The sequence below is a fragment of the Xyrauchen texanus genome, chromosome 9 (genome assembly GCF_025860055.1).
Source record: "Xyrauchen texanus isolate HMW12.3.18 chromosome 9, RBS_HiC_50CHRs, whole genome shotgun sequence".
NCBI lineage: Eukaryota > Metazoa > Chordata > Actinopteri > Cypriniformes > Catostomidae > Xyrauchen > Xyrauchen texanus.
The window spans coordinates 23,330,285-23,353,649 of record NC_068284.1 but is presented as its reverse complement, the minus strand read 5'-3'; the positions used below and the strand labels follow the sequence as shown (position 1 = coordinate 23,353,649).

Below are 23,365 nucleotides of genomic sequence, written 5' to 3'. Positions count from 1 at the left end.
TCAACTTGCTAACCACAGAGCGTGGGTCTGCATCTCTTACCCTTCACTAGATCTGAGAAACCCAGCCTTGCTTTAGAGATCACAGGCGAATTAATGGACCTAGCCATCATAGCACTGGAACATCTCTCCTCATGAACTTGCTTTGTTTACATAACTTGGAAGCCTTCCCTCCAACAGACTAAATATGGCAGTGTGATTTACAATGAGAGTGCTCCATGACATAGCTAACTAAGTAGCTCCGCCTCAACATTAAGCATAGGACTATTAGTGTGCCAGTCCAATGTTTACTGTTCTATAATGACTTCAGTTCCAGTTCCAGTTCCCTAAAATTATAAAAATGGAACACTCCTCACACACTAGTGCAATGCAGATAGAGCCCATTACAGTGTTCAGATTTCCTCTAAGAAGTGTGTATGCCTTTCACATGCTCTAGGTTTACAAGGAGACATCACATGAAAGCTCTGACTATAAAAAGAAAAGTCAGATAAACTCAAACAGAAAGCATGGCTGCAGGTGTCACGATCATGGGCCCCATTGGCTTTGATTATCTGAGAGGAAAAGGTCACTTATGATCTTTTGACTGCCGGATGAGTTTTGTACAAAAAAAACAATGCACAAATATTTAAAAGAAAATGGATCAAGTTTTAACCCTTGGTATTTTTTATTTTTTTATTTATTTTTATTTTTTATTTTTAGGACAGTCATGAGAAATTAGATATATAGTCTGTAGCTACACTTAAAATGTATCAAGAGCAAATAATAAACCTTAAACAATATGCTAGTTGTTCATGAAATATCTTAATTATATTAGCAGACATTAAAGTAACTCTTACCTGAACAGTGATTTTGTAACTAAAAAAAAATTATAAAATGTGAACCACACATTTACTTTGTTTCTGGTTTATCTGGATTCCTGTCAATTCATAGGCAGATGTTTTTTTTTTTTTTCTTGCCTTAAGGGAGGGAGTAATGGCACCCTCTTCTGGAGTTTTCTCGTACTGTATATTCACGTAGATGAAAATTTTAATTAACTGGCTTTATCAAATACTGATGAACTTGTTGGTTATGCAAAAATATGAGTTAATATCAATTATGATATTTTGAAAAGAAGGGTTCAGTAGGCTAGTGGCATTGCACTTTGTGAAATAACATACAAAACTTTGAAATAAAAGTCTTCTGACTGGATACAGTTGCTGATTTTTAATATGCCCCTATTTTGATAACAGTTATGCTACATGAATTACGATGTTTATCTGTTTTGACCCTTGCATGTACTTGATCAGAATGGAAGATAAAAAACAAGATATTTCTCATTGTTACAAATTGAACAAGGCACATCTACACTATACATGTGTGTGACTCAATAACACACACTAAATACTGTACCACACAGACAAAATAATTATTAGATGACTAATGAGCCCATGTCTTACATGTTTGTGTTTAATCTTTTGTAAAAGTACTAGTGTTTTAGATTAAAGGGATCATGACATTTTTATTATTCAAATATGTTCCTTAAGGTTCAAGCTTTTTTTTGCACAAAAAACAGTCTTATATTTGTAAAACATGAACATTTTCAACCCTCAATCTGACCCTCTGTCAGAAGCTAATTTTGGTTCCTGCTTCCTCTTTAAGGCTTGACATTAAACACCCACTGTTCTGATTGGCTATCTGCTCTTGACCGATCTGCTCTCTCTATTTATCTATATATTCTACTGGAGGGGCTAGACAGGGTTGGGAGGGTTACTTTTGTATTCCACTACAGATTAGAGAATACTTGCTGTAAAATTTAATTTGTAACGTATTCTGTTAGATTACTCAAGGTCAGTAACGTATTCTAAATACTTTGAATTCATTCTTCAGCATTTGGTAGATTTTTTCACTTGTTTTGATTATAAAAACTCTGCCAGTACAGTAAGACAAAATATACGTGTTAAAAATACATTCTCTGAAAAAACAAAATATCTTATGCAGTGTTGTTTCTAAAACAAGATAAATCTAATTGATCTTGTTTTAAGGATTTTTATATATTTTTACAGTAAGACAACACAAACATTATTATCAAGAATATGAATTTTGCCCTAATATCAAAGGTCTTACTAGAAATTATGATGTAACATGAATTTTCTTGATGAAAAATTATGATCGAGCGATTCGTGCCTTTTGACATGTGCATGTAAAATTGCTAGAAATAGCATTTAAGCTTAGTGTAAAGCTGACAATTTGCACAGGGTTTCTTGCTATTTCTTCTGCTCCAAACTTACTTCAAATTTACTTCTCTGTCTGCTCGTATGAATGTAACACATCACAAGTGTTTCACCGCTGTTCAAATGCACTTTGGATCGCATAATTTATATGTATAAATGTTTTCCATCTGAAAGGACTAAATATTAAATGAAAAAAATGACAATAAAATGCAAAGTAATCTCTTATATTTACAAAATACTTTTTGAATGTATCTGCATTCTAATTACCAATGATTTAAATTGTAACTGTAGTGGAATACAGTTACTTATATTTTGTATTTTAAATACTTAATCCCATTACATGTATTCCGTTACTCCCCAACCCTGGCTACAGAAGTGATTAAAGGTAAAGAAGGCATTGATGTGTTGTTGTGGAGGTGGTCAGATGCCAATTTCAACAGTGTGACATCAAGTTTTGAGTTCTGAAACTTACAGTATGTTTTTATAGTACAATGGCCTCTTATATGTCAAAAGATCAAGGAACATTTGATCCCTCATGTCATGGCCCCTTTAAGGTGTCTAAAATGTGTTAAAAAGAAAATAAGCTGCTTACCAGAAAGTTTGCAAAGTGTCTAAGTTAGACTCCACGCCTTTGACAACCCCCAGGCAGAAAGTGACCTTGCGTTGCGGTTTATTGACAAAGTTCTCTGGATCTCCTCGGGGGAGTGTCAGCAGGACAGGCAGGGAAGCTGAAGGATTCCTGTAAATGTAAGGCATGGACGACTTGGATCCTTGCAGGCCCTGGTTCTCAGTGTCTTTATTAAAATGTAGTCATAATCTAAAGTCACAGTGAATCTATATACAGATGTCTATAAAGAATCAATCCAGAGAAGACAACAACACATTTTGATACAGTTACTACAGTATATGAGCACAAATGACAGGATCAGTGATGAACTAATATACATCCTACATGATCAGTAATGATCTGATTCAACCTACATGAACACTGATTAACTGATTCAACCTACATGAACACTGAGGAACTGATTCAACCTACATGAACACTGATGAACTGATTCAACCAACATGAACACTGATGAACTGATTCAACCTACATGAACACAGATGAACTGATTCAACCTACATGAACACAGATGAACTGATTCAACCTACATGAACACTGATGAACTGATTCAACCTACATGAACACTGATGAACTGATTCAACCTACAGGATCAGAAATTAACTGATTCAACCAACATGAACACTGATGAACTGATTCAACCTACAGGATCAGAAATGAACTGATTCAACCTACATGAACACTGATGAACTGATTCAACCTACACAAACACTGATAAACCGATTCAACCTACATGAACACTGATGAACTGATTCAACCTACAGGATCAGTAATTAACTGATTCAACCTACATGAACACTGATGAACTGATTCAACCTACATGAACACAGCTTAACTGATTCAACCTACATGAACACTGATGAACTGATTCAACCTACATGAACACTGATGAACTGATTCAACCAACGTGAACACTGATGAACTGACTCAACCTACATGAACACTGATGAACTGATTCAACCTACATGAACACAGCTTAACTGATTCAACCTACATGAACACTGATGAACTGATTCAACCTACATGAACACTGATGCACTGATTCAACCTACATGAACACTGATGAACTGATTCAACCTACAGGATCAGAAATGAACTGATTCAACCAACATGAACACTGATGAACTGATTCAACCTACAGGATCAGAAATGAACTGATTCAACCTACATGAACACTGATGAACTGATTCAACCTACACAAACACTGATAAACCGATTCAACCTACATGAACACTGATGAACTGATTCAACCTACAGGATCAGTAATTAACTGATTCAACCTACATGAACACTGATGAACTGATCCAACCTACATGAACACTGATGAACTGATTCAACCTACATGAACACTGATGAACTGATGCAACCTACATAAACACTGATGAACTGATTCAACCTACATGAACACTGATGAACTGATTCAACCTACATGAACACTGATGAACTGATGCAACCTACATGAACACTGATGAACTGATTCAACCTACATGAACACAGATGAACTGATTCAACCTACAGGATCAGTAATGAACCGATTCAACCTACATGAATACTGATGAACTGATTCAGCCTACACAAACACTGATAAACCGATTCAACCTACATGAACACTGATGAACTGATTCAACCTACAGGATCAGTAATTAACTGATTCAACCTACATGAACACTGATGAACTGATCCAACCTACATGAACACTGATGAACTGATTCAAGTAATTGCATTACTTAATACTAATTATTTTTTAAACTCTTAACAACCTTGACCAGATGAAAAATACAAGGATAGACATGAAACTGCTTGAAATCATGAACACCAAAGAGACTGCTGTCAAGATGTACAGTGGATAAGGAGTTGTATTTTAGTCTGTTCTCAATCAAACACAACTGGATCACGTCTGAATACATTGATTTAACCACTGGAGACTGATGGATTATGTTTATGCTGCCTTTGTGTGATCTTTGGAGCTTCAAAGGCCTGATCAACATTCACTTGCATTGTAAGGACCTACAATGCAAGGGTGAGTAAATTATTTGAGAATTTTCATTTTAGGGTGAAGTATCTCTTTAAGAACCAGAAAAGCCCTTGAAAATATAATGTGACAGGGCGGAGCGGGGCCGGGTCGTAATTATACACACCTGGTCCCTTATCAGGCTAATTAAGCCTCTGAGATGTTTAAAGGCCGACTGCAGAAGGTGGTGCGATGAGAGAGAGATTGTTTACAGTCAGCTGACCGTCATGTGTGTTTGTGTCTTTGGTTTCAGTGTAAAGAGATTAATGGAAAGGAGGAGTCGAGAACCGGCTCGACAATATAAATAATAGTTTTAATATAAAACTGAACAAAAAACACAAACACACATGACGGTCAGCCAACCGTAAACGATCTCTCTTTCATCGCACCGCCTTTATCCCTCTCTGAGGCTTAATTAGCCTGATAAGGGACCAGGTGTGTAGCATCATGACCCGGCCCCGTCCTGTCACATATACATTTAAGCAATCAGTGAAGAAGTTCTCGGGCCAGACAGATCTGCTGTTATTATCATGTAACATTTTGTTTAAAACACTTTCAAGTTTCTGACACTGTAAGTTAAATAATGTCTCTTGCTTTGAATTGCTTAATCGTTTGTGGACATTATTCTGACAGAGATATGGCTTGTTTAATTTTTCCTTTTCCTACACCATCCTGCCATAATTCTCACATTTTAAGTGCATCACCATTCCAAGAAAGCTACACAATCTGGTCATGATCAAGATTGTTTTCAGAGCCTGTGGCGAGTTACTTATATAGATCCAAAGCAAACGTTTCTTGAGAACTTGCTGTCAGAACACCAGTGTTTTAAATGGTTGGAAGATCCTATAAAGACAAACAGTGTCCTGTCACTCTCACCAGTGTTGGGTAAGTAACTCTAAAAACAAAATGAATTACTAAATACTAATTACATCTTTTACAGTGTATTTAAATTACAGTACTAATTACTCTGTCTGAAAAGTAATTGCATTACTTATTTCTAATTACTTTCTTAAACCCTTATTAACCTCGACCAGATGAAAAATACAAGGATAGACATGAAACTGTTCTTTTAATTCTTTCAAATAAATCATATAAAATCATTGTTATTCATGAACTGGCCAAAGAATTTAAGGAGGCAGTGTTAAATTAGAAAACATATATTTTAACATAAGACATTAAATTTCGATTTTAAAATCAATATTGTTTTATATAAAATTGTTATTTAGTCTATACAGTATTTAATTCAATTACATCAGAAGTACATGCCCGCCAGAGAGAGAAACGGTGCCCAGTGGTCGTGATAACGACTGTGAGGCCCAAGAAATGAGAAGACCGCTTTTTTCTTAGTATGTGGGTACCGTGGCCCTTGGGGCATGCGGTGAGGTAAGAAAAGGAAAATAAAGAACCTCCACCCGGCCCTCTGGGGGAAGGAGTGGTGCTCTTACCAGCTCCTGTGCATCAGGTCTCCTACTTCCTGGACTGCCCGTCTCAGGGTATGCTTTGAAGCCTTTCTTGGGTTCTTGGCGACTGGCAATGTGTGGCATCTGCTTTCTGTGGGTGGCTCAACACCGGGGCCAACCTACTGGGGCGGGCTATGGTAGAGCCAGTGTTGCTGCTGCAGGGGGAAGCACTTGGCGACAAACAAACGGGGGTGTGAGACATTGCGTCGCACCGTGGCAGGATGTGTTGAATGGTCCCCGTTTGCCTTATAACCACTGAGGATTGCAGGGCGAAATCCTCTACGGTGCCGCCGAATAGGCCAAACTGGTTCGACCAAGTTGAGCCAAAGGTGGCGCTCCTGGACCACTAATGTGGACATCACCTGCCCGAGAGACCACACCGTGACCATAATCACTCAGAGGGTGAGACCGGTCACTGAGAGCAGCTCCTGCATAAATCTCGGGTCAGAACTACCCTCGTGCAGTTCTTTGAGCGCCACGGCTTGGTGCACTTGCAGGAGAGCTGTGGCGTGCAGGGCGGAGGTGGCCTGTCCAGTGGCACTGTAGGCTCAGTTGTGAGTGACAACGTAAACCCACGGGCCCTGGACGGGAGACTCAGATGGCTCCGTCAGGTGGTGGCATTCTGCAGGCACAAGTGCACCGCGATCGCCTTACCAACTTAGGGAGTCGTCGAGCACCCCCTGGCAGCCTTACCGTCGAGGGTATTGAGAGAGGACGAGCCCGGAAACCGGGTCCTGGCAGTAAAAGGTGCCCGCCGCGATCGTGTGAGCTCATCATGCACTTCTGGGAAGAAAGGTACGGGGGCGGGGCACGGCTGTAAGTGGTGCTCGGAGCCCCGGGACCAATCACCGGGCCGCGAGGGTTCAGTGGGGAGTGGAGGATTCCACTCCATCCTGATGCTCGCAGCTGCCCGGGCAAGCATAGCCGTAAGCTGCGCATGGCGACAGACTAAACCAACCCACTCTCCGATGCTGTAATTGAAAGCTCATCCACTTCGCGAGCCTCGAACGCAGACTCGCCCTGAGATGAGTCGGCGGTCACATCACAAACTCGCTGGGGCAAACGAGCATGCTGGGGAATGGGATATCCGTGGGGTGTTTCCCAGCAGATAAGCTCCCATTGAAATCCTCAAATCACCCCCAGTGCTAAGTCAGTCAGAAATAGCAAACTGTCATGTCTTGGTTCACTCAGACAACATGACAGTTGTGGCATATATAAACTAAATAAACAAGCACACAATAGAATGAATAAAAAACAATTTCCAAACTAATGTGCAAAGTGCTCTCATATTAATAAAGCTGCATATTGCCAATTTTCTTCACGATAAGAAATGCACAGTGACATATAAGTCGTGAGTCATCGCTTTCTAATCAAGCTGCATTAAGCTTCCGCGCTCGAGGGATGAGCGTCCCCGAGGCAGAGTCTCTCTCAGCCGGGTGCAGTTTCAATCTCTCCCCTTTAGATTGGGACATTCGCGCAAATCTTTTATTATTAAAAAATGTATTATTATAATTTTTTTTAATTATTCCCTAATACTTTTGGATCTACATAAGATGAAGCTGTGAAGGTTTAGAGTGCATTTGGACTGTGATCTGTGTAATTCTTCTCCTCCGTCAGGCGTGAACTGCAGTTTTGCTCTCACGCTTCATCATTACATTTTAATATGATTTCATGTTACGTTAAATGAGATCAAATGACTATTAGACAATGAAACATTTTCTCGACAATTTTTCATTTTCGACGTTGTCGATAATGTAGTTTCAGCCCTAATGCTAATGATAATATGCTTTTAAACTCACCTGCTTTATTTGCTTGAATAAATCCGAGTGTCTTTCTTTCAGGTGCTTTATTATGTTTGATGTGTTTCCTCATTTCGTCAGAAAATTGTGAAAGCAGCGTTTACAAATAGGTTTTTGCTGATCTATGATGTTTCCCTTTTCATCAGCCTCAAATCCCAAAAATGTCCAAACCTGTTTTTTTCCACTTTTCTTTTCGACAAGATTAAGTTGAGACTCCGCAGCAGCAGCTACTTTGCTTGTCGTCATCTTTTGCTTGTTGTGAGCGTTCGAAAGTTCCCGACTCTGATTGGGAACCGGGTAGACCCGGTACTCTGTAAATTCTGGTATCGTAAAAATATTTTTTTGGAGTACCGGTATTTTTGACAACACTAATGTCCTGGTTCACTCAGACAACAAGACAGTTGTGGCATATATAAACCGCCAAGGTGGAATTAATTCGCTGCACAGACGTGTTGCCTCCTCCTACGGAGCAAGCATCATCTCCTCTCTCTGAGCGACAAATGTCACAGGCCACTTGAATTACGGCACGGACCTACAGTCAAGCCAAGGAGTAATGCTGGGTGAATGGAAAACTGTATTGAGGATTTGAGAAATATTTGGCAAAGCGGAAATCCTCTGGTTCCACTGTCCACTCTGGTTATCGAAGTCCCAAGCCCTGTTGGGAACAGATGCAATTGGCCGGCGTATTGCAAATATGCGTTTCCCCCACTATTCCTGATTCACTCTGCCATATGCAAAGTCAGAGAGGACAAGGAAACGGTTCTATAGTTGTGCCGAAATGGCCCAACCAGCTATGGTTTCTGGAAATGATGGATGTGCTGTACAGCTCGCCATGGGAAATACAGCTGAGGAGGGATATCCTCTCTCAGGTGAAAGGCACAATTTGGCATCCCCAGCCCCAGCTGTAGAACCTTCATCTGTGCCCCCTGAACGGGGTGCACAACATGCACCAGAACTGACGTGTTCAGTCAAGAACACTATTTTACAGGCCAGAGCACTGTCCACAAGATGTCTCTATGCTCTAAAATGGAAGGTGTTCACTGATTAGTCGCAGGACTCACCCCATCAATGCTCAAAGTGTCTGTGGCAACTATATTTGCATATCACGCACATAAAGCCGCCGCCTCTATAGGCAAGCATGATTTCATCGTAAAGGTCCTTAAGGGAGCAAGTCAATTAAACCAACCTTGGCCGGCTACAGTCCTGACTTGGGACTTAACTTTAGTCCTAAAAGCTCTAGCAGGGCCCCCCTTTGAGCATTTGGACTCTGGTCTAGGTGACCTGCATGCACTGTAAGTCGACAATTCATGTCAGGAATTTGGCCCTGGTTGTTCAAGAGCCGCTGTCAAACCCAAGGAAAGGCTATGTACCAAAAGGTCCTAACCACGCCCTTCAAAGTGCAGGTGGTTCACCTTCGGACCTTCTTCCCTCCATTTAATTTCGATTTATTACAGCAAGATCTTTCAAGTCAGCAACGACCTTCGTCAGCATTGCCGACATGTTCAACATTTCTTGCTGAATTTCCTGCATTTCTCCAACCAAATCGGCCCCCGGCCTTCTCAGGGGTATGAGTCCCTGAGTGCAGTATTTTTGTTATATTCTTCTGTTTTCCCTTGTGAAGCTTTAAAACGGTGTCGTTGGATAATTTCTCATAAATACAGTCAGGTCCATAAATATTGGGACATCGACACAATTCTAATCTTTTTGGCTCTATACACCACCACAATGGATTTAGGTACTACTTTCAGAAGCAAGTGGTACATTTTCAAAACATTTAATACAAAACTACAAATTGATCACACTTCGATCTCTGATCTCATGACCAAAAGACACTATAACATGTGAGCACATTTGTTGTAATCAAAAAACACAAAAGTTTGATTGATTTTAAATGTAGTACTTTAAACAATCAGTTAATTAAAGAGCAAACAATGCAAGATACATGTTTAAAATCAACTTTGGTGCTGAATAAAAGGACTTACTCTTCTGTAATATACACAGTCATCACAAAGGGCATTACACTTGCATTATCTAACCAAATTGGTAAAATCCATTATGCTTAGCATATTTATCTAACATACAGCATGATCAAATAAAACATCAAAAGTCATATATATATATATATATATATATATATATATATATATATATATATATATCAGTATATACAGTTGATGTCAGAAGTTTACATACACTTACGCTGGCTGCCAAAAGTTTGGAATAATATACAGATTTAGCAGTTTCAGAAGGAAATTGTTACTTTGGTGGATTAAAGTGGCATTCAACTGATCACAAAATATAGTCAAAGTATAGTCAGGACATTACTGATGTAAAAAAAAGGCACCATCACTTTGATCAAATATAAACAGGCCCCATTTCTAGCAGACATCACTCCAACACCTTCCTTGAGCATCATGCTAAATTGCTCATTTGGTATTAAAAAAGCATTATATCAAACACAGTTGAAAGTTATTTGGTCCGTTAAATGAAGCTTAACATTGTCTTTGTGTTTGTTTTTGAGTTGCCACAGTATGCAATAGACTGGCATGTCTTAAGGTCAATATTAGGTTAAAAATGGCAAAAAGGAAACCCCTTTCTCTAGAAACTCGTCAGTCAATCGTTGGTTTGAGGAATGAAGTCTATACAATGCTTGAAATTGACAATAAACTGAAGATTTCATACAACGGTGTACACGACAGTATTCAAAGACAAATGACAACTGGCTCGAACAAGGACAGAAAGAGATGTGGAAGGCCAGATGTGCAAGGGCAAAGATCGTTTCAAAAATACAGCGGCAGTAATTTTTTATTTGTCAAGAGCTTAAGGAATGACACAGAATAACCACAGCAGAAACTTTATTATGCCTTAAACTTTTAAAATGCTTAATGGCTGTTGGTTTATTTATTTACTTGTAGCGGTAGCCGTACGCCCCAATGGCTGTAATCATTAAATCAAACATAACACACGAAAAAATCTATAAATTGCTGTGCACAGACTAACATTAATAGTGTAAACTTCTTTCGACGCTGAAACGTTATTTTATTTCCTTTCCTGTGATCGCAGAAGCAGGCACTAATATGCAGTTACGCTTTAACACGGACAGGAAACTCCTTCTTCCAATGCAAGAACGCCAGCCACGAGTCACATGGGTAATGGAGTTGCGTTCACAAGCATCAAGATTGCGTCAACTTGCGCAGGGCGCAGCTACATCAGCGTGACCCTTATCAATCTCCTCGCTCCGTTTTGCATAGTGTCTATTATGTCTTCATCTTGGGTTTATTATTTTTATTTTATTTTAGCAATACATTATTTGTTTGAAACCAAAAGTATTGTCAATTTCTAAGCACAACATGGCTATTGTGGACATTTCCCATCTGCATCACATACTAATTAACACTGTTAATTAGTCTAAAATGTGATATCTCGACACGCGGACACCACAAAAAACAATTATAAAATTCAAAAAGTTCCAGATTTCCAATTAAAACATTCTTTTATATAGTAATTCATTGCTGATATATCCTGAGGGATGTATATTATCATTCGTGATAGTGATAAATTGTGGTTTATTGTGTCTCCCTGTGTCCCTTTCGCTCTCCATTTAAGCAGGATAATGAGGCCCACCTTTTGCTCATCACCCATGGTTGGCTCAGCCCAGAAATGGAGAGTATAAGAGGCCCACAATCTCTCTTCACCAGAGAGAGACACACAGAGAATATTTTCTGCTGCACTAGTCATTCTATCGCTTGGTCCCAGCTTTGCAATTGTTGTGTGCTAATGTAAGACAACAGTCTTGTCAGTTGTCTTTAAGTGGAGTTGATTAACAGAATTGTCATTTGCCGTTGTTTACTGTTCCTTTGGGTAATGCCTTACAGTTGAATGTGCATCTTCTACAAGTTTATTACCCCAGTTTTATCAAATTTTTTATCTATTTAAGTTGTTTGTGTTGTGGGAATATTTAGTAGGGAGGTGGATGCCATTTACTTTGAAGCATTCTGTTTTCTCTTGGTTATTTATAGGGAGGGTGTTAGGGAAGTGATTTGTGTTTTCTTTCCCTTTTTGATAGGCAAGTCACTCTCTAAACCCCTTTAGGAAGAATGTCTTTTGTTTGTTATTTTGGCCAGCTCCTGAAGTTTTCCATTTATCCCACTGTTTTCTTTAATAAATGTTATATTTTACTATATCACTTGTTGTTGTGATCTGTGGTTACTCTGGGATCTGGAGGCAGGATCGCTTTTGCACTCTCTCCAAAAACATTTGTTACCCACCTTCCCATACCAAGGAAGGTGTGCCGTACCAATTGCAATTATGTAACCAACCAAAATTGAGCTTGTGGGTGAGCTTGGTACCTCAACCACCACTGAAGAACATTTTTGGACCCAAGAAAAACCCTGGTTGTGCCATAGCATATGTGTGCTTTTTAATTGTTTAAAATTTCAATTGGTGTGCGCCAAAATCTTTTTATTTTTTTTTGCCTTATAGGTTGGATGAGGTCTTAATTTGGTGGATTTAAAGATAGAAGGCCTACTAGTATCAAGTATGCATGCTATATGTCCAGGGACACATTAAGGTGTCGTGGGCACAAGGCCTTCAACGACGATTTGCCTGTTCATTAATGCAGCCCTGGCATCAAAATCTCACTCCAGCCTGTATCCAAAGTTGGCAACCCTGAATTAACATCTGCTAAAAATCTTTAAAAGATTCGATTTACAAACATTCTAAATCATAAACGTCTCAAAGACATCTTCTGAATGTCTTATTGACATCAGAGACATACTTATTGATGAGCAAACAACAACTTCCAGATGTAAACACACACTTCAAATAGATATCTGGGTGATGTACTGTGCTATCAGGGTTTAGACCCTATTAGTTAATGACAGGTAAAAATGTAGACAAGCAAGAATTTCAAAACAATGAGGAATGGATTCTTTTGACTAAAGTTTACTTTATCAAATTACCATTTCCAAAGACCATTAACAAACAACTGTAATTAAGTACAAATTTTCTTCAATTTTGTACTGAATTTTGTCCACAATAGAAAAGGTATAAAATGACATAATTAAGAGTTCACACATAAAAGGTCATTGTGTTATGTCTATTTGACTGTATTCTACCAAAATTGTGTATTCATATAGCCCCCACACACACAGACAAAAAAGAAGAAAAACAAACAACTGTACATTTCAGAATGTTGCACATCAAATGTGTTTCATACATTCACTCAATTCTTGACAAGTAGTGCTTAAATCAGATTTAAGGACTGATTAGCTCAGGCAGTAACTGCTGGTTTTCCTTTTCAGCCCAAGAGTACAAGCTGCTGTTTTTTCACCCTGCAATATAAATACAAATAACACATCATGTGATAGTCAAATCAACAATGATATGATAAAACATTGAAAATAAATGATATCAATAGCTTTAAAAAAACCCAAAACGGAAAATTCTCTCATTATCTACTCACCCTCATGTCATCTATGATGTGTATGACTTTCTTCTGCTTAACACAAATTAAGATTTTTAAAAGAAGGTCTCAGATCTGTATGTCCATACAATGCAAATAAATGATGATCAGGCCTTTGAAGCTTCAAAAAGGAGATAAAGTCAGCATAAACATAATCCATACGACTACAGTGGTTGACTCAATGTCTGATGATGTGATCCAGTTGGTTCTGGGTGAGAACAGACCAAAACATAACTCCTTTTTCATTGTACACCTTTGCATTGCAATTTCTAGGCACAATCATGATGTCAAACTCAATAGATTGTGCTGTAGGAAGTGTTATCTAGCTTGAAATCATGATCGCCAAGGAGACTACTGTCAAGATGTACAGTGAAAAAGGAGTTACATTTTGGTCTGTTCTTACCCAAAACCAACTGGATCGCTGTAGAAGAAATGGATTAAACCACTGAAGTCATATGGAATACTTTTATGCCGACTTTATCTGCTTTTTGGAGCTTAAAAGGCCTGATCATTCAATTGCTTTATATGGGAGCTGATATATTCTTTTAAAACATTTGTTTGTGTTCTGCAGAAGAAAGAAAGTAATCTGGGATGACATGAAGGCGAGTATATAATGGAAGAATTTTCATTTTTGGGCAATCCATTCCTTTAAACATCCCATGTTTAATTGTAACAAACCTTATACAAGCTGCACACAAGACTGAAGAGAGAATTCATCGCTTTATCCTGAAGATCTTCAGAGTGTTCCTGCAAGAACAATATTGAGCCATATAATGACTAGAAAACACTAATAAAAGCATTTTACTTGTAAAGAGTAAATAAGCTTCCTTACCCCATTGATGGTTATCCAAGGCACATACTGATGAGAGGGTTTCAGTGCATCTGTTTTCATTGCGTTTTCGTGCATTAACTTATTGCCCAGATCTCCCTTCACACACTCCATGATTGAGTCCCATGTTATATCAGGTTTATAGATTCCAAGACACTGAGATAAAAGGAAAAAGATTAGCATTGCACTAGGACTCCACATTTGTCATTTATGAGATGAGAAAAATTAAAAGAGTAAACAAATATTGTAAATGGAGATGACCACTCACAGGCTGGGCTGCTTTCAGCACATCTGTTCCTGACTCCATGCAGAAAATGACTGGAATAGCATCAAAGCCTAATTTATTCAGCAGACAGGTCTGATTGGAAAGATAACAAATATTAGCGCAAACCTTTATCGCCTCGATTCAAGATCCTTCCACTTCTGCTTTTTAAATGGTCGAACAGTAAAATAAATGGCAAAACCTTACTTCAATCATGTTACCCTGACATTCACCTTCTCCATGCTGACATATAAAGGTGTACTTGCCCTTTTCTGTTTTTTCCTACAACAGAAACACACACACGATGAGCAAAAGCATTTTGACATTAATTTAACAAACATGAATGTGAGCCATTATTTTACCTGTGCATTTCCATATGGAACCAGCTCAATGTTCATGATGTCTTGCAACATAACGAAAGTTGGAAGGAGCTGTATTACTAGAAATTGTCTGCATCCAGGGCACAGTGATTCATAGTACAGGCTCACATTCACCAGGTCAGCGTTGGGCTTTGTCACATTGAACTTCATGCATTGCTCCAGCACCTGAAAAAGAGAATAATGGGGAACTTCATTACAGTACACACTTCTGCATTCTGATGCCCAAGCTGGCAATTTGAGTTTTGAACAAAGGGATTTTCTCAAGTCACAGTTGCAATGCAAAGGAATTAGCAATGTATCCAGATTACCTTCAACAGTTTCCCTGTCTCGCGACAGTAAAAGCATTGACAAAATTATGACAAACAAAACCTTTCCATCATGGGAACTGATTTATTTATGTGTCAAAGAGCAAGATTTGACTTGATAATAACTACTTACCCCACACTCAGCCGCAATCTCCTCAGTGTCGCACCACTTTGAAGGTGGATATTTACAGAATTCAAATCTTCCGTGCGCTTGATTCAGCAAAGTAACGAAGGCGTAGAACATCGCAAAAACCTTGAAACCGAACATGATTTCTGGTGAACTGCTTGCCCTTCACTACGAATGGAAACGAGTGAGTCCTACATCTTAAACGTTCTTCCTCCTACGGATTTTGAAGTTGCAACATTGTGATTGGCGTAGGTCACATGACGTCATTAAAATCTGGCAAAACTCGGAAAGCCAGTCTAGGTCTGTTCGATTCCAGAAATTTGGGAATCGACTCAGATTTGAATTCCCAGTTTCGGACTCGATTCCAAGAGTCGATTAGACTCATTGTCTAGATTATGTTTCGATTCTCTAAAAACGTGAGGTGAAGTGAAATCTCATAACAAACGCAAGATAAAGCGTTTTCTATTTATGATACTATGAATGACCGTTTAATTAGCTATTAAAAATTATAAAAAATGTAGATGTGCCTATCCCATAGGATAAATTAGAGAGAAGGTTGGCTGAGCAGATGCGTTCTCTTTAGGTTCTATTTTCTTGCAACCAAAAACTGGGGAGACAGCAGGTGTTTTGCTGCACTTATTTTATAATCTGTCATTTGAATGATTGATGTAAAGGCTTCTGTAGTTAGTACAGAGTGTAGTAGTTTAGAAGTCGTGTACGTAAACACATTCCGAACACATCACGCCCTGAGAGGAGTCGATTCCGAGATTTGGAGTCGATTCTCAATTCTCAAAGCGTCTATGCAATATAAACAGTTCACAGTTCGCTGTAAATGTAGAGGGATTTTATCTATCACGGGTTTGTAAAATAAATAGAACATACTGTAGACTTCTATTTCTTTCATATAAAGGTGATTATAATTACTATAGACTAACCATAAAATACAACTTTTTGCATTTCTTTAAAACATAAATGTATGGATTTTGTCAGATTTAGCTCACTTTTGTCCCCAAACCACACAAAGGTTTACACCACCTTATCAGAATTGCAAGATTTCTGTTCTTTTAATTTTTGACCAGACAGAACATGAAATTGTTACATGACTTTTTCACAACTTTATCATCAGCAAACATCTAAACAGTATTTTTATGTAAATCAATACAAAAGTGTTCTGTAAATCATCCAGATTTTGACTTTGAAATGCTCCACAGGTTGTCACTACAGTATATTTGCACCTGTTTTCCCACGCCGAGGTAAATGGCACATGCCAAAGCATACTTGTCTTTATAAAGACATGACACAACCTACTGTACTTAATCTGGGCTGCAGTCTTTCTGTTGTTTCAGCATGACTCACGCTACTGCAATAGTTGATCATAGACAACTATTGTTGATCATAAACAACTACTACATGCATCACAAGACCAAACTGAAGACAAAAGACAAGAAGGTGCAATAGACTCAATATCTTTTTATTGTCTTAAAAATAATTTCATCTACCTATTAAAGAACCGTACATCCATAATGATTGTGTACCTGTTGGAGAGACAAACAACACTGATTCAAACTGTACACTGAAAAATCTGTACTCAAAAACAGACTGGTGAGAAAAGAAAGAAGTAAAGGAAGTAGAAGTATGAACATAAATATTGTGCGCACACACACGTCCAGTAAAATAGTACTGGGCAAAAAAACAAAACAACAGCGCTCCCTCTCCTCTGTGTCCAATGGCACTTTGGTGGGGATTAGCTTCAACAAGCTACTTCATGCACAAGGGAAACAGGGCATTCAGGTATAATTTTGTATGACCATGTGAAAACAGCACGGGTAAAATTATACTCATCAGATATCAAATAAATTATATTGAATGTCTTAATTACTAGAGGCATATAGATCACGCTGTATCTATAGATGGATATGACACTCTGCGATTTATAACAAAGCGAAAATACGCAGCTATTAATATCTGGCCATCAGTTTATGTAAAAAGGGGGAAACAAAATGCTTATTATAACCATTTCTGAAAGTACAGAGGGAAGTTAGACAGAAACCAGGCTATACATTTTATTTCCTTCTGTATTCTTGTTACTCGACATAACGTATAAGCAGAGTATGTCTACTATGGAAAATATGGGATAAATGAATTAACTGTCTGAAAAACTTGCTCTGGGTCACATTTAACAAATGCATTTTAAAGTCAATGTAAAAGAATGTGTGAAACTTCCTTTTTCCTTTCGGAAGAAAAGACATTCTGAGATGAGGGAGCAGATTGAAAAAGACAGAAAACAAAATCTTCAAGTTTAAAACAACAGAGGCACAAAAAAGGACATTAAGCCCTGTCTGTTCAGATTCAGACAGAGTAGGTCTGAAAATACATCTTCTATTTGGTTAATTAGATACTGTAAACATTTGCAACTGTACTGAATGAAAGAGAGATATTCAAGCTAGCTTATCTTTGAATCTGTAAGGTCGTAACTTACAACGAGGAACATAAAACATTGACATACAATTATAGCCTCTAGTAGTTAGAGAAAAAAAGAACAGACCAACTTCGGCACTACCATAACACATTATGACACTAACATTGTTTTATTTCAGGCCTATAACTAAAATGTTTACCTAAACTATTCTGTTGCTCATAAAGGCTGTCAAGCTTCATTAATTGTCACCAACAACACATCATAACATGTGCTCGTATAGTGCATTTAGAGGATTCCAATCCATTGCTTTATCTCACACGCAAACTCTTCACATCCAGCACTCTGGCTCATTCTCTGTGCTTGTAAATCCCGCATCAGTCAGTCAGAACATTCAAGGAATCATAACCAGTGTCTCCATGCACCATACCATCTCTGCAAAACAACTTGATCTTATAGATAGAACAAAATCAAACCAAAGATTATAGCGATAGACACAATTGTGAAACATTAAAAGATTGACCCATTTTTGAAAGTGGCAGATTCATAAAAATGCATCATCAATCTCAAAGGAGGATGTAAAGAGATAACAATCAATATACTAAATTCAGACCAGTTTTTCAAAGTCATTTTCACAAGGTTGTTAATTTCAACTTGCCTTAAATCAACTTGACTATTACACTGCATCAGCCTTAGCAAGCTAGCCAGCCAGCCTATTTATATAGGTTAAAATACAACCAGAATAACAACTAACTTTGTAAAGTGATTTAAAATGGACAGAATTACTCTTGTGGTTAAAAAGCTTTTTTAATGAACTGACATCCTCAAAAGTGCATATCAGTTGTTGAAGACCAAAGCTCATTAAAAAGCTTAAATGCCAATGTTTAACATTACAAATAAGGGGTCCTTACATCGATCATACGGTTACATTTCACGGTGTTCTTCTTGAACTCGCTACTTCCAATTTCAAAAGGTTTACTAAGAGGTTCCTCTGTTTTTGATTTTTTTTAAAAAACTACATATAATTGTGCTTTGAGATTGTTCCATAAAATGATTAACTTGCTTGGAATACCAATTCAAACCTGTGAAATATCCTGATTAATAAAATCTATAGAAGTGAAGCATTCTGTGCTGCCCAATCACAAGAAAGCACATGGGCAGAAGGCACTTTTAAACCAGGTCAATTAAATCATTAAACTTTCATGCATTTCCATGCATTGCAGTATTCAGGCAACTCCCAACCAAGAGCTGTACAAACTCCAACAATCTCACATTAATTCGCTCATTCTTATTATGCCAACATAATATTTGCTTCTGCTTAATACAAAGGATCCGATCACTCTCTAATATTCTGCTTAATTATTTGTGTGATGATGTACAGACCAGTGTATCACTTGGCTCTTAACTGACATTTTCCCACAAAATCCTTCTATGCGAGTGGAGCTTAGAGTAAGTTACTGTGCGTGTCTTTGCTTTGGGATCACTATTGCCTGGACCACACCGTCTCTGTTCTGAAGATTAAAGATTTTGTATATAGCTATGCATTATTCTCACATTACAAAAGTAAACAAAACAAATAATAATAAAAAAAGGAAGCACCAACATCTGCTACAATACCAGTTCACAGAAATCATTAAAGGCCCCATGAAATCAATATTGTTTTGATCTCTAGAATGAGAATGTCCCTCCCTCAATGCCATGTGCAACTGATTAGCAAGTATCAAATCATGGTTCAAGGCTGTGATGATGGTTCAAGGCTGTGATGACTTAAAGCGATAGTTTACCCAAAAATGAAAATTATCTCATAATTTACTCTCACTCATGCCATCCCAGATGTGTATGACTTTCTTTCTTCTGCTGAACACAAATTCATATTTTTAGAATTATTTCTTAGCTCAATTGAAGGGACCAAATCTTTTAAGAACAAAAAGCATATAAAGCCAGCATAAAACTAATCCATACAACTTCAGTGGTTAAATCTATATCTTCAGGAGAAATATAAGTGTGGGTGAGAAACAGATCAATATTCATGTCCTTTATTACTCTGAATCTCCACTTTCATTTTTAGTTTTTGGTGATTCAAATTCTTCATGCATATCACCACCACTGGGCAAGAAGGAGATTTAAAGTAAAAAAAAAAAAAAAAAGACTTCAATGTTGATCTGTTTCTCACCCACACCTATCAAATTTCTTCTGAAGGTATAGATTATAACAATGGAGTCTTCTGGAATACTTTTATGCTGTCTTTAAGTTTTTTGGAGCTTCAACGTTTTGGTACCCATTCACTTGCAATGTGAGGACCTATAAAGCTGAAATATTCTTCTAAAGATCTGTGTTCAGCAGAAGAAAATGTCATACACATCTGGGATGTAATGAGGGTGAGTAAATGATGAGAGAATATTCATCTTTGGCTGAACTATTGCATTAAGTCTATTGGCTAATAAAAAAAACAAAAAACAAAAAGGGACAAGGCCTTCAATATGTACCGCCCTAATTTCCTGTTTCAAAAATATAGGAAATATCAACACAGGAAAGAAAATTGTCAAGGGGTGTCATGGGGTCTTTATGATCTCAGACTCTAGGTCTGTGGTATTTAAAATAAAAGAATAAAAATGTTAACGACTATTTGCTGTGACAATGATAACTAGCTTTTAAGAAAGAGGCAGATTTGAAGCAAACAGAACTGAAGTGTCCATCCACCACTTGTGATATATATATATATATATATATATATATATATATATATAAAGATTCACTTATTTGTTTCACATCTTCTATAGGACAACTCACATAAAAAGAAATCCATTCATTCAATAGGCAGAAGCAAACTATCAAACATAATACACATAGGATGATAACCCACAGCAGTGACATAATGGCTAAAAGATTGATTTATAACAGCTGCAACTTTCAGTTCATTCTTCATTTCATCCAGCTCTAGTTCAAGCTTTCTTGGAATCATTGGACACTTTCCTCTCTAAGAGACAAGATCTGTGGGCCCTAACCACTGCAATGTATGCAATGTCTTTGAGACATCTTTTTTGTTTTTCAAACAACTTATACAGAGCGCTGAAGCTGTGATCTTACCATAATTACTGCATCTGCATTTGACTGATACGGAAAACTATGGGCTTACAAAAAAGCCATACATTTACTTGAGATAATATACTGTGCTATATCTGTTTCCTACAATAAACATAACATTTCGGTGTTAGTATATGTTGCTCTGTATAATGTGCTTAGTCGTGCTTTATATGCATCTCCTCAGCCTTCTCGTGTCATGGTGCTCATCTAGGGTGCTGTGCGAGGACCGGGTGAGCCAGAGTTACATTCAGTGAGTCGTTGTGCTGGACGAGGGAGGTGTGTTTGTAGTGCAGGACCAAGTCTGTCAAGGAACCGTAAAGGTTGTAAGGCTCAGCAAATCCAAAACCTGTGGCCGTTTGGTAAATGACACAATGCTTGATCTCTCCATCCACACTATTGAAAATAAAGACAAAATAAAAAGGCAAGGGCGTGTTATGTGAGGAGGAAGACGTAGACAGGGATACTACTGAAGGGTGAGGGTCAAAATCCCTTGTCTCTTCAGATATATCAATACATATATATATATATATCCTTTTATATCAATATCTATCTGTATTCTGTTGCTTAACTTCTTTAATAAAGTGATGAATTAACTATATGCATGATCACATAATCAATTCTATTTTCTTATGCATAACTGAAATATACTTTGAATCATATGTGTGTTGAATGCTAACTAGTCTCTTTTAGGAACATTCCAGAGACTTTCTCTCTGTCCTGCACGTAGGCTGAAGGTCTTTTGGGGATAAGCTTATCTGTGATGCTCTGGGAGAATGCGTTAAACATAGGTTCCAGATGTATTCTGTGTTTGATTGTTACCTTTCCATGACTAATTATATGGTTTAAAGTCCTATGTAATAATACCTGAATAGTAGAAGTGTGATTTTCTCTTATTATTTCTTTAGGGAAGAAATGTATGTTATTTCTACCCCTCTCCTCTGCCCGAGGAGTGAATATTTTATCTCTCTGTTTTGGTTTAAATGGCCTGATAACGTGGTGCTCTGGCTCTCTTGTGTCTCTTCGTCAGTGTTTTGTGTGTGCGTTTGACTTTCTACCCAGGTTTTGAACCCAGGGATGCACACCAAGCCGACTCGAAGACGCCCCGCGACCATCTGCGAGGTCACTTCAGATGTAAATCTCGGGCTCGGACGACAAGTGCGCTGATTAATGTTGATAGGCCGCATAGCTGTCTATATGTTGTGACTTTATGGTCTTTTAGCCAATCAGGAGTAAAATAATGGAATGTACATCCTTGCAAATGGTATAATTGATGTAAGATTTTGTGTAAGGTACGAGTTGGCGTTCGATCTCCTCGTGAGACTTTGCCGCTGGCTCTACCAATTTCACTGCAGACTATACTTCAGTAAATTTTTGATTCTTTAATTGAACTTCTCGACTCCTGGTCTTCTTTCTCCATATCTGGTCCGGGTCACAACTGTTATACCCCTAACAGTTTGGTGGAGGATGCGGGCAATCACTCCGTGGTGACATCTCTGGCAAATCAGCAAACAAGGTAGGAAGCTTTTATTAATTGTTAGGGCTGTCTGACTGGAAGAGATTTTGAAGGGGAGCGGGAGAGCTTCACTCCGACGAGGCAAGTGAAGAGTAATTTAATTATACTATTGAAAGTATAAGAAGTCGCTGAGAGAGCTGTTAAGGATTAAAACAGCAAACAGCGCAAGTGAAGCATGCTCTGTGGGGGGCCCAGGTGGGCATTGGTGTAGCACCACCCCGGCAGAGTGCGTCCCTGGACGGGAGGTCCAGTGGCACCGTAAACCTACTCAATCTCTTCCACCTCAGATAGGGGTACCCCGAGCTTAGTGAATCAGGCAGTTAGGGATTCAGATATTAGGTATAAAATAAAATAAAATACAATAGGGATTGTTTTGCCAGGGATGCATCAGGAGCGGTCCCAAGTAAATAAATAAATTATGACCGAATTGGTATGGATCAGTATATGTGACCAGGATGTTTGTGAAGAATACTTTGTGGTGTATTGTGTAGAAATCCAGTACTGTTGCTGCTATAGTTAATTTATCCGCGTAAAATATTTGCTGCTAAAATCTTTTCGGTAGTGATTTTCAACTGTGACCAAGAAAAATGACTGATAAAGGGAATTTTCTGAGTAGTTCTGACCAAAACGAGGAGGGCACACGCTGTAAACAGCTCTGCTCTGACGAGCTCAAATCAAAGAAATGTGCACAGCTCATTAAGAAAATGGTCAGTCAGGGATTTGATTCTGATTGGAACGTCATGCAGCAGATTGACTGGCTGCAGAACAAAAAAGACGCTGATAGGGCCAAATATCTATCCGTGTTTGCCTATTCATGGATTTGTAAACTGGGTGGTATACCTTTAAGCCATGAAAGGGCAATTCCAAATATGATGGACGGATG

The 23,365-nt window shown here is 38.2% G+C and overlaps 2 protein-coding genes across 2 annotated transcripts in view; both read right to left on the bottom strand.

The window, feature by feature from the left end:
* Positions 1-109, bottom strand: part of pde4ca (phosphodiesterase 4C, cAMP-specific a) — a 65,952-nt gene extending 65,843 nt beyond the window's left edge. Inside the window, exon 1 of the mRNA XM_052133826.1 lies at positions 41-109. Coding sequence (XP_051989786.1) covers positions 41-107 — 67 coding nt within the window. The 5' untranslated portion in view covers positions 108-109. The remainder of the gene's footprint in view (positions 1-40) is intronic.
* Positions 110-13,033: 12,924 nt separating this feature from the next.
* LOC127649336 (gamma-interferon-inducible lysosomal thiol reductase-like) lies at positions 13,034-15,713 on the bottom strand. The gene is made up of 7 exons (XM_052134390.1): positions 15,476-15,713; positions 15,020-15,202; positions 14,865-14,939; positions 14,664-14,753; positions 14,399-14,551; positions 14,245-14,313; positions 13,034-13,435 (listed from the first exon to the last, which is right to left on the bottom strand). The coding sequence occupies exons 1-7, from the start codon at positions 15,608-15,610 to the stop codon at positions 13,370-13,372; spliced, it is 771 nt and encodes a 256-aa protein (XP_051990350.1). The 5' UTR covers positions 15,611-15,713; the 3' UTR covers positions 13,034-13,369.
* Between the last annotated feature and the right edge of the window lie 7,652 nt (positions 15,714-23,365).